The sequence below is a fragment of the Eutrigla gurnardus genome (genome assembly GCF_963514095.1).
Source record: "Eutrigla gurnardus genome assembly, chromosome: 9".
Classification (NCBI taxonomy): Eukaryota; Metazoa; Chordata; class Actinopteri; order Perciformes; family Triglidae; genus Eutrigla; species Eutrigla gurnardus.
This window is the reverse complement of record NC_139923.1, coordinates 20196123-20208467: the sequence shown is the minus strand read 5'-3', so window position 1 is coordinate 20208467 and position 12345 is coordinate 20196123. Positions and strand designations below refer to the sequence as shown.

The following is a 12345-nucleotide window of genomic DNA, read 5'->3' as shown; positions in this document are numbered from 1 at the left end:
GATGAGACTGGATGTGTGGATGGGTGTTAATGATCTTTTGGTACCATTACTACTCTTGTGAGTATTGCTTTGTTGTCTAGGGGAGAAGGCAGTGTGCTGCGAATGGCCCATTGATTTCCAGTGTGTGGAGACTTAAGACACACATGCACACGCACAGGGAGTCTGGGAGGCTCTGTGTGGTTTAGCAGAGCCTGTCTCATCTTCCCTGTCTATCCTTTAAGCTGTGCTCCGCCTTCTCACTAAATGCATGGTGGGCTGCCCTGGCAGAATGACAACTAAGACTGGTGGGAGCAGGGCAGAAATATCTCTGGGGCCAGCAGGTACAAGCCCAATACCATCCGACACTCGAGCCAGCCCTGAATGTTTCTCTCCACGGCTGTAGTGTAATGATCTCATACATCAATGTGCACGGACACTGGAAGGTGCACAAACTGAGAAATACTGTGTGCCCCTATTGCAACAGCTGTTGTGGTCATCATTAGGCCTCATATCCAGCTAGTAGACAGATATCCCCAACATATATCAGCAATTCTGCCTGCAGATATCATTGGGTGTTTTTGCCTCCTAGTATTAGATTTGAATGATTGTTATGAATCCCCATCTCCCCCCTAACTCCTTAAACCACTCCACTTCCCGACACTCATAGATCTAATTCCCAGTCTCTCCTCGTATCCATGAATCCCTCCCATTAAGGCTGCAGGGGGAAGTGGTGGCTCTCCTCGGGTCTCCAGTGGTCATCGGGTGACAGAGTGGACTCATTACGGTGTGGAGCTGGGCTATCTATACCGCGATGAGTGAAAGGGAGACTAATGAGCGGTTGCATCATGCTACGGGGAGCGTGTTATGCACTGCCATTAAGTAAACTGTTGTAGCGCTAAAGTTGTGGGGTTCAACGGAGAAAGGCTGGCTTCTAATCGATCGGCAGAGATGGCAACTCATCAACGTCTCATCAAATCGAGGTCCTGTAGTTTAGTGGATTTGACTGGTTGTTGGTCGTTCTTTGGGCAGACCGATAACTAATCCCTGTTAACGTGTTTAACAAAGACACACATAGAAATGGGTATAGAGGAAAAGAGAAAAGAAACAAGGGTAATTAGGTGTCTTCCCCCACACACACCCCTCCTCATCCTCCCCCATATCTCCCAGAGGAGAGAGGAGCCTCGCCAAAGCCCTGTCATGAATTTTTAACAACCCTGTTGGTCTGCTCCTCTAGGAGGGAGCCTGTGTGTAGGTACGTGTGTGCATGTGTGTTTGAGTATTTGCATGTGCATGTGTCTATACAGTAAGTGTGTGAGGGAGAAGGGGATATTGACCCAAAACCCTGCATTCTCCATTAATGTCGAACAAATTGCTACTGCATGACGCATAATGTATCAAGTATTGAGTAGCTGTTGCTTTTAGTCGTGTATCATATCACATACAACATCATGGAGAGATCTGTAGTCAATGTCCATGCACTGTTGTATGTGTGTGTTTCTGCATGCATTTTCATGGTGTGTGTGTGTGTGTGTGTGTGTGTATATATATATATATATATATATATATATATGCAAGAGTTTTTCCGATTTCCAAAATGCCTCCAATACTGCCGAAATGCTGGCGTCGGTATCGGCGAGTACTGGAGTCCAGGCACCGATCCGATGCCACGTAATTTATTAGAAATAGGAATTTATTTAACTCCATTAGCTTTGACACAGTTCTTCTTTGCTGCTCTTAAAACAGTTGCGCTGTGCCGCCATCGGCAGCTGCTGTTTTAGAGGGGCGAAGAAGAACTGATCACCTGACACCTGTTAAAAGGAGCTAATGTTAGCGCATCATGTCGGCGGTTTGGCAGTACTTCACAGTGGATGTTCCCACCAACAAGACGGCGACACGCAACATATGCAAAGACTCAATTTCGAGACTCAATTTTTATTTTTTTTTAAACACACTGGTATCGGTACTCTGTATCGGCCGATACCCACAGCATTTCCCCATCGGGAGGGAAAAATGGTATCGGAACATCTCTAATAGTATATATATATATATATATATATATATATGACAAAAGATGGATTTGTGATAAAACTCAGTTAGCTCAATGGTGTGACATTAACATGATGTGATGTTACATTGGCATTAGCTGACATTAACCTAATGTCAAGGCCTTCTGCACTTGGCCTTTTCAAGATATGAACTGCTGCTACCGTTTTCTCTAATGGCACATTAGTACGCTCTTAAATCTTTCCTTTTTTTTTTCATGGAACACTTATGGAATGACAATATGTAAAAGAATGGCTTTTGTTTTGAACATTGTCAGACCTCGGATGAGTTTGCAGTGTCGGCTTTGCTGAACTTAACTATTACAAATGGGATTTTGATACGACCAGCCAGTTGGCTTTTTCATTTTGTCCAAACCCCTGAATACGCAATAAAGCATTCAAATGTCCACTGAGGTGCGACTAAAATAGTTCCATTTAGCGGGTAGAGGTACAATCCACAACTTTGCGACTGGAAATGTGAAAAAAGCTGTTCTAATGTGTAACAAACTAAACTTAATTGGACTGCTTGGTGGAAACTTTAGAGCGGATAACAAGATCTAAATACTTGATGCAGTGACAGAACTTGTTATTTTTGCAACATAGTGCATAATAGCTTCATGCTAACTATGTCGTGTTAGTTTGTGTCTATGTGTGTGTTTATGGCTTTAACGGGGTGTAAATTTAGCTGCTGACAGCCAGTGCAGAGGAGGTGAAAACAAGTCTGGAATGGAGCCCAGGACTGGAGGCCAAAGGGATGAGACTGTTCATGGAGATTGGAATCACTGCCGACAGCAGACACATGGCCACAGACACACAAACCCGTACCCACACTAAAGCACAGAATGACATATACTATAAGCACCTCTCCCAGTTATTGCTCATGCACAGATCCAACATGGCCATTGTTATACTTTCTAACTTGCGCAGGCTAACAGACAGAGATTCTGCTCTAAAAATTAATTTTACCTCCATCAATTCCAATTGCATGGATTCATTAAAAATGCATCCCTGAGTGGAGTTTCACTGAAGCTATGGCAACTTTCCTATTCTGAAGAAAGTCAGTGTGTGAGACAGGAGGGTTAATGCTTCCCTCCACAGGGACGGAGAGGTCAAAACGCCAGCTACACTCGGAGTATATCATTTCAGCTCGGGGCCCTTCGTCTGGGTCATCGTGAAGCACTTTTCAAACAACCTCCTCTGACTTTTTCCAGAAGCCCCCACTCAGCCCTCCTCCACAGGGTTGTCATCACCTTATACAGTCGGAGAGGGGCAGGCCAGGCTAAGGTTTGATCAGTGTGGACTTACACAGTCTCTCCCTGCTGCCTGCCTTGACCTCACTGTTCTTTTATGGTGACCCCGTAACTTTTCCATGCTGCAAAAAACTCAATTTCTAAAGAGATAATCTTGTATCATTATATAATCTCATATCTAGGATTAGCATCTGAGTTGTTTCCGATTCACAATAGTGTTTTTGAGGCTTGCACATGAGTTATTTGTTGCGTTTATAGCAGCAACTTGAGGGACCTTTCAAGGGTCATTTTGGTATTAGGTTGATTCAAGTTTTGCAGCCGAGTTGAACTTAAAGTTATTATATGTTGTTACATGTCAAGTGCTGCTGTATTAGTTGTGCAACACAATCCAAACTGGGCTCGGTTGGTTCAGGCATTAAGTATGACGTTTCGAAAATCTCAGTTTAACTCCTTCAAATGTAAAATGTAGAAATTTAATCCATTTGTCTCCCCTTGTTTCTATGTTATTGTTTTCTTGTGTTTTTTGTTGTTCTCAGTTTTGCCCTCGTTTCCCTCCAAAAGGAAAGATTGATGAAGGAATCAAACTGAGCGATCATCAAGAAAGTCACTTAAAGTGTTGAATGCACTGTGCAATCGGAAAGCAATGTCTAAATATGTCTCAATATCACGGTACCCTTGCACAATGTGAAGTGCAATTCCAAACTCATGATATTTCAGTTATGAATAAATGCAACCATGGATGTCTGCGGAGCACTTAAGGCCATCATTTGTTCCCAGAGTGATAAATATGTGCTGCTTAGTTTGTGCCTGTCCTTTTTTTTTATTGCTTGTACTGTGGAATGAATGTTCTAGTGCGATGAATGAACCACCCTTCTCTTTTCCTGCATCTCAGTGTCAGTGTGCGTGCTCTGTGCATGTTCGAGAGACGTGTTGAGCAACGGCAAGGTTAATTACATTCACATCCCTCTGTTATTCAGGGGTATCCAATTTGACTGACAGCCCCTTCGTTGGTAATCAATTTGCACTTGACTTTATTCAGCGATCTGCCGTTCCCATTTTTCTCACGTTCACACACACAGACGCACTACTCTCTCACAGTACAACCTTTTCATTCTGCCCCATACACGACTAGTGGCGTGGCCTTTAGAGACCGTGATAGCCCTGTGGTTGGAGCTCTGCAAGCCAGATCGTCATCATTACTTCGTCTCCAGGATGGTCTCAAACGGGCTTTTTAACATCCTAGCGCTCCAGGTTTCTATAATTAGACCGACGCTGTGAAGGAGACATACCATGTGCTAAATCCCTGTCATATTTTACTCCCCAGAAACTGGCCACAACTGCTGAGCAATTCCAGATGGAGCACCATTGGAAAGACGAGTTTGAGGTAACAGAGGGACACAAAAATACAGACACACACACAGGAATACACGCATAATGTACTGTAATATAAACACTGTGTGTGTATTCTATACGGCACGTGTGTAAAACACAGGGAGATGCATTGATGGTCACGCACTTTACTGGCCATAAATTTCTTTCATTGTCTGAACGGCTTTAATACGTGTGCATCTGTGTGTTGTTAGCAGTGATTACAGCCTCGTTGCCAAATTGCTTTATGGCATATTATACACTGTGTTATGACGCATTACGCCCCTAATTTCAGTCGACAAGTAATCTTTCCAAGAACCACGGTGGCATGCAATTACAACGCGGTCAGGAAAAAAAAAAAAATGTTTGTCACGGAGACAGTTATGGACACGTCTAAGCTGCGAATTGCCATATTGCTTCCTCGGTGGCAGGAAATGCATCCCCGGAGCCTTGCAGATGGCTTGCAGGCGCGCGGATACTGATGTAAAAAAAGGAGGAACACTCTGCACACTCAGCTCGACGCTTACTGTGTTCGTGTAATTGGTGGCACAGACTCGTGTATTCATTAACATAAAACTGGATCATTTGCTAATTGAGTTGCCTGCCAACAAAATAAAGACCTGTTTAGAAAAATGGTTTAATCACGTCATGATTGCATAAATGTTACATTTCTTTGTGCAAAAGGCGAGAGAAGCCACAAAAGTGGATGTTTGTGACTCTGTGTGACTTGTTTGCAGGATGATGAAATCTCCTACTACAATGCAAAGGACAATGTGAGTTACCCCCCCTTCTATTTGCTCACCTTCCAGTTTAACCCGTGCAAACACACAGGTCACACTTGGACATGGCCAGTAATATGGCTCCCTCTCTCTCCCCCCTCCTCTCCACCATTTTTCATTCTCCCATTCACCACATTCATATCTTATTTTTTTTCCACTTCCTTGCTCTCCACCATCGCCTCAGCCTTTTACTGCAATCCCTCCCTCTTTTGCCTCTTCTCCAGACTTCCTCTCCATCATCCCCTCCTCCCACCCTCTCTCAGGTGAAGAGGTTTCTGCCATGTTTCTCCTCTAATTGACAGATGAGATGTATGAGCCGGCTACACTGTTGCTTTATTAGGAAGCAACTCCGTCTCCCTACCCCCCTCTTGCTTTTCCTCTCTTCCTCTTCCACCTCGCCTCCCTCTCTCCACCCCGGCATTCTTCTCGTCCGTATCGCACCACGCTGTTCTTCATATATTCTCCCTGTCTGTGCTGATCTCATTGATGTAAATTGGTGAGCGCACACTAGGAGTTATACATCTCCACAAGGGGCAGAGGCAATCTGGCTGTCTCATTCCAAGTGTAGATGATAAGAAAGCGGAAAAAGCAAGATATTAAGAATACAGTCGATGATGCTTTATATTGTGAATCGAGCTGAGAGAAAGAGGGAAATGTGCGGCGATGATATTCTCACATCAGACCGTAGTTGATGCAGATGTACGATCCGTCCCTTTACTTTTAAATAAACCCAGAAACTGTTCGGCAAATAGAATAATGAGGCTCTGTGTGGTTTCTTAAGCCTACGGTCAGCATTGCTGTCTGCATCTTGATTTTCTGTTTTTTTTTTTTTTTTCCCTCAGCTGGATGCAAATGAGACAGAAGGAAGAAAATATAGGATTCGACCAGACTTTAAAGGGGACCCATCATTTAAACGTTTGACTGATCACAACCACACGGCTGTCCACATCCCCACTGACATCTATTATGGCTGTGAGTACACACACACACACACACACACACACACACACACACACACAAATCCCAAACGGTAACCATGGATACAAGTGACACACCAACCCATTATGAAATGTTGTTTACAGATAGTGCCTCTAGCAAATGTGCCCATGGTTAAAATAAAAGTGATACAGCATAATGTGACCTTCTGCTGTGCGCTAAGCCCCGTGTCCTTGGGAGGTGAATGAATAGAGCGTCGTATATATGAAATGAAGCGGTGCCTTTTGGCCTTTGTCGGAGCAAAGCTACCAAGGTTTTGAGAGCGAGGCTTTTGATTCAACCCATCTGTTCCAAGGCTTCGAATTAACAGCAGCGTGATCATTAAAACAAAGTTGGTATGAATTATTTATTTATTATTTTTTTTAATAATCCTGTCGGTTTATCTACATTTTCCCACTTTCTTCAGAGTATGATCATTATCATACTGCTTATACATTATACCATCATACAAGGCTTAACGTTTTCCCTGGTTGTGATTAACAGTAGCATCAACGCTCAAATAAATCAGCACATCTGCCTCATTAGCATTTTTGCAAACAAGAACGTATAATTCAACTTACTCTTCCAAAATCTGGCATACTAGAAGATCAATACTGCCATGAAGAAGATCAGTGTGTGATTTCAGATAAAAGCTCTGACGTTTAACACGGTTGCTGTAGGTTAGCTGCTTACGACTGCTAGTGTTTTTAAATCTCCTGGTGGTTGGGGTACGTAAATAACACAATATCAAAATCTCACACCCATTCCTCTATGCCGGCTGCTCCTCTTCACACAGATCTCAGCTCAGTTCTGTGGGAACAAGTCTGTGCCTACATTTCTGCTTCCATACCTTTCATACAGCATACAACAGACCCACCTAGAAACATGCAAGATTATGAAACATGTATGTATTTGCCTTGTATAAAAAAAAAGCACATATCGAATCATTTCATCATCATGTGGTGACATTTACCTTGAGTGTTTCTGAGTAATTTGATTCTCTCGAGTCCCTGTGATATTAGCACAGCTCAGGTTGAATGTCAATGATTTACTGATGAATATCTTAACTGTGGTCTATATTTTGACACTTTAAGCATTTTGGGTGGCGTTCTTATTATAGTGAGACTTACAATGAGCCATAAAGCATTCACTCCCTTACTCAGGGATACTTTACCAGGACACATGGTTCACATTGAGTCCAATTAAAGGATGGTTTCTCCAACAACCAGGCTGCAATGTTACTGCTTGGCTTGCACTTGTGTATTTGTGTTTTGCCTGCGACTGTGTAAGAGTGAGTGTGTTTGGATTTCCAGTAATTAGGGTACCGTGGGTGTTGGTGTGTCAGCAATGACTTGGAGTGACTTCCTCAGCGTGGCCCTCGGCCTGCCGGGGAACCGTCTGACCCCCGAGGTTACACATTTCACCTTTCTGCTGAACCCAAACACGGAGGCAGAAATGAGGGCTGGGGATGGACACACACTGTTGTCAGTGTCTGTTATCTGTAAAAGCACAATCCTGGTTTATTAGCATGCTCTTCAGTCCACACATTTTTTTTTTTAAAGGTTGACAAAAGGTTTTAAGAGCTGGTGTAAGTCAATGGGTTAAGATTGGGCATGCAGTCCATATACTGTCAGATATTGGAACATATGCATAGGTATATATTTTATATGCTGCGAGAAAAAAAAAAATAAGGGACGGAGGATTCATGTGTTATTGCGGTTCCAACTCTCCAATTTGATCTCCACCCTATAAATGTTCCAGGAATAGCCTTTGCTCAGCTGGAGAAAATTGGATTTCCTGGGCAAGTTTATGAAATCGCCTTCTATAGGCGGCGTCGCGTCACGTGTCACGCTTGCCGCGAGTGTACGATAGGAAAGAAGACGGATCGCAAAAGCTACATATGTTTGTCTGCGGAAGGACGTGGTCACGTGTGACAGAGGAGAAAAGGAAGTGGCTGAATGCGGCGGTGTTGCCTTTGGTAACGGGAGCTGAAACTGTATACAATATATGTGACAAAACCCATTTTGAAGAGTACAGTATGTATGATGTTCCTCATCTTCAGGATAGAATGCAGTCCAGCAGTTTTTTCCTCTTCCAGAAGAGCAGAACAAAAAGACAGAGAGAGAGATTATTCAAGCCAATACAGTATGATCTTCCCCAAATGGCTGAATAGCTCCCCAAATTTCAACATATGTTAACGGCATCCCTGATTTTTGACAACCCTACACGTCCCTGTTCCAGCCCAGATGTCCTACTACTACTGCCTTGCTTAACGGCTGTCACTGCTGGATGAAACTCATCACTGTATCATCTTTAGTCGAGGCGGCGTTCTGTTCCAGACATAAAGTATACGATGAGTGTATAGGGGATGGACTACCTTATTTAAGATGTGAAACATAACGCACCCTTTAACGTTCAAAACAAACTAATCCGTGTTATGCTAGTGAAGTTTTATTGCACCCGCGGTATCCCACTGAGATGAAGTCATCACTGGATGTAGATTCAGTGTGGCATCAAAGCCGTGCTGAGTGCAACCGGGGAATTCATTAGTGTCGGCGGCAATATCGGTGACTAGAGGATCCCGTATCCCTCATGAAGCGGCGGTGGAGTTTAGGTTAATAAATGTTGTGGCTAAGTCAGAAGTACTCAAAACCAGTGGAAACATTAAAGAGCAGCACACTGCTACTGGCTTAGATGTCTTTGGTTTGCTTGTTTATCACTGTATTTTGGCTTGTTTGCGTCGGCTATGAATGTATGTGTATACTATCCAGCTATCTGCTAAAATGCCATTAGTTGACCTGGGGTAGATGGCCAGCCGTCTCCACTGAGTCTTCACTCCAAAAATCACACATACATTTTGTAATTTCCCCATTATCTAACAAGGGACTGTGGTGTTATTTTCTCTGCTTTTCCCCTTAAAACTCTACCCTTAATGAGGGAAATACAATACTGAGCACACACACCACATGCTCTCTCTCCCTCTCTCTCTCTGGCTCTCCCCTTCTATAATAAAAAAACATGCACTCCTGGCAACCGAGGCTTCATTAACTCTCCCCTCTGGAGACATGCATGCAAATGAACAGTGTTTGCTTTGCACATCAATGAGCCACATCACACTCAATACAGGATACCAATCCATCTCACACACACACACACACACACATAGCTGTACAGAGTCACATAACAGCATATATAGTGGACTACATTAGTATAAAGAAGGGGAAAAAAAGAGGCGGAATGAGCGAAGGGAGGAAGGAAGAGCAGTAAAGAGACAGACAAAGCAGAGATACAGTCGGGGCAGCTCCTTCTGTGTCTCCATCCATCATAGTGAGTGTTATGTGGCTCTGAGCTGTCTGGGTGCTGTGTCATTACATCCATAATGCCTGTTACCTCTCACAACGCACGCTATCAATCACACACATACGTACAAACAAACACACACACAAAAGTAAAAAGTAAAAGTTGGCTGCTAACCCATGACTAGCCGGGAAACTGCTCTTCTATCGGTAACTAAATACCAGCGCCGCTGGGTGTGCCGGCCGAATATTTGCTCGAGCGTCCTGCTGGGCGAGTGGGCAGACACCGAGCTGAATCTTAATGAATGTGTTTAATCTGGGATGTCCACCAGGCTTGGACAGTCTACACACCTGCACAGCTACGTCCTGTATTACAGAATACACAGAATCAGCAATAATGTAAATAGTTATGTCCGTCCTTCTAGTAAATGCTGTCTTTGTTTAATGTATGTGTGTGGATTTCTAGCCACCATCGTGCTGAATGAGCTGAGCTGGTCGGAGGCGTTGCAGGACGTGTTTAGAAAGAACCGAGAGGATGATCCAACCCTCCTCTGGCAGGTGTACGGTAGCGCTACGGGCCTCGCTCGCTACTACCCAGGTAAAAAAATACAACAACAACCAGAAAACTGTCTTTTCCTTATATGTAACACCAATGGTATATGACTCGGCTTCCTAAGCTGTTTTTGTATCTGTTCATGTGACTCTGTGTGTCTCCTCCCACATCACTCATTAGCCAATCATTATTTGCTTGACCTACAGTGGCTTTTAATCTACAAACAGCATTGGGAGCATATTCATGAGTTTGCTTCGTTACACACGTCACTGAGCAAATAAGCTCAATAAATAATGTCCATTGATTTCATAGGTGGTGCCATAGATAATGTCATGCTCTCTTTCACCGTGTTAGTCTAGTGCTGCTCACTATCGTGAGGGTTTCTCTCTGCCAGGCTATTTCTATTCATGAGATTCCCTGTCATCATAGACACCATATAGCTTCATGAGAAAAAGTTTACGTCTAATATTCATGAATTTTCATTGGCCCTGAATTCATTCCTCTTTGTTGTTTTTCCTTTTCCACCTCTTAGCATGCATGATAGGCCGTCACACGCTCTCATACCGGCTTGTTTTCACGGTGCGGCTCACTAATAGCATACAGATAGAAGCTGATTATTGCCAAAGCAAGTTAATCCACTGCTCTGCGCTTTCGCTGACTCGGATGAATATTTTATCTTATTTCCCTTGTTTTAGCTCTTTGTGAGAAATGATTGCGAGCTTAAAACTTGTCTTAATATAGACGTCTGAAAGAAATGTGGGATTCCATCCAACAAGCCAACTGTCATTATGGCACAAATGTAATCTTTTTTAATATCTCCCCAAATTGACTGACAGCAGACCTAGACACTGCTGGGCTGAATATGACACTGCATATTGCAAGCTATTGGCAGATTAACACTTCAGTCTGACAGACGGAGCTGTCAGAAATTGGAATGTGTGTTTTATTCCCTTTACTTATGAAACAAGTCATAATCAATGCATATCTCATCTCTGAAAGCGTCCCCCTGGATGGATGCTCGCAAGACTCCCAGTAAAATCGACCTGTATGACGTCCGCAGGAGGCCGTGGTGAGACACCTGCTTCACATTGACTCAATGTTGGTCAGAAAACAAGCCTCCTATTTCAAATTGTATGTGTTCAGGTGTATATGTGATTGTTCACTCTTATGGAGGTGCTTGTTTGGTTGTAGGTGTTTATGAATAAATGTGGGATTTATTCATAGTAAATGTACGAGCTGAGTGATAATTAGATATTATTTATGAACCGTTCAGTGGAATCACATTGTGATAAATGAGATACAAAATGCTGCCTTTAATTAATGACTGCAAGCAAATTGTTATAATTGTAAAGTTTGTTTTGAAGTTCTAGATTCTTGTGATGTAATATCACATCCTAAGATATATCTGAGGCGTATTCTTATTAACATTGTTAATTGTTATTGTTAATTTAAGCAATATTCCCCAGCCCTAAATATATGTAACCCTTATATGATTCAATGTATGTACTGTGAGTAATATTTGTGATGAATGGCCTTCAACAGATTTGAACTGCTCTCAGACCAGCGTTTCTTTCATTAATTGATATCTGACTAGGTACATTCAAGGAGCCGCCTCACCCAAAGACATGCTCATCCTCGTGGACGCGTGAGTTACTTCATAACCTCATTGATCCATAACCTCATCGCATCAGTCATGATTTCCCCTGATTATAACGCGTGCCTTCCTAGATCCACCCCATAATGTAATGCATTTCCCGAGGCGGAAGCGTTTCTAATTATATTGAGCCAAAGCTCACAACAACTGAGCAGGCAGATTGCAGGGAGGAGCTGTCGGGTATATTTTGTTGTTGTTGTCGCTGCAGAAGCGGAAGTGTGTCCGGCTTGACTCTCAAACTGATCAGGACCTCCGTCACCGAGATGCTGGAGACTCTGTCCGATGACGACTACGTCAATGTGGTTTATGTGAGTATTATGAAACCCATCACTCTCTGATCGCCGGGTGGTCTCTTTGTGCGAGGCGCCGGGGTGCATGATGCATGCTGGGCAGAAAGGGGCAGACTGACAGAGGGATTCAGAGTGCGCGCATGAATGGACTCTGGTACA

The 12345-nt window shown here is 43.3% G+C and overlaps 1 protein-coding gene across 1 annotated transcript in view; it reads left to right on the top strand.

Moving 5' to 3' along the window:
* The window catches only part of LOC311018146 (voltage-dependent calcium channel subunit alpha-2/delta-1), a 48274-nt gene that overhangs the window by 11562 nt on the left and 24367 nt on the right, over window positions 1-12345 (top strand). Inside the window, exons 4-10 of the mRNA XM_084016959.1 lie at window positions 4596-4655; window positions 5377-5412; window positions 6261-6390; window positions 10156-10287; window positions 11242-11311; window positions 11837-11887; window positions 12105-12204. Coding sequence (XP_083873085.1) covers window positions 4596-4655; window positions 5377-5412; window positions 6261-6390; window positions 10156-10287; window positions 11242-11311; window positions 11837-11887; window positions 12105-12204 — 579 coding nt within the window. The remainder of the gene's footprint in view (window positions 1-4595; window positions 4656-5376; window positions 5413-6260; window positions 6391-10155; window positions 10288-11241; window positions 11312-11836; window positions 11888-12104; window positions 12205-12345) is intronic.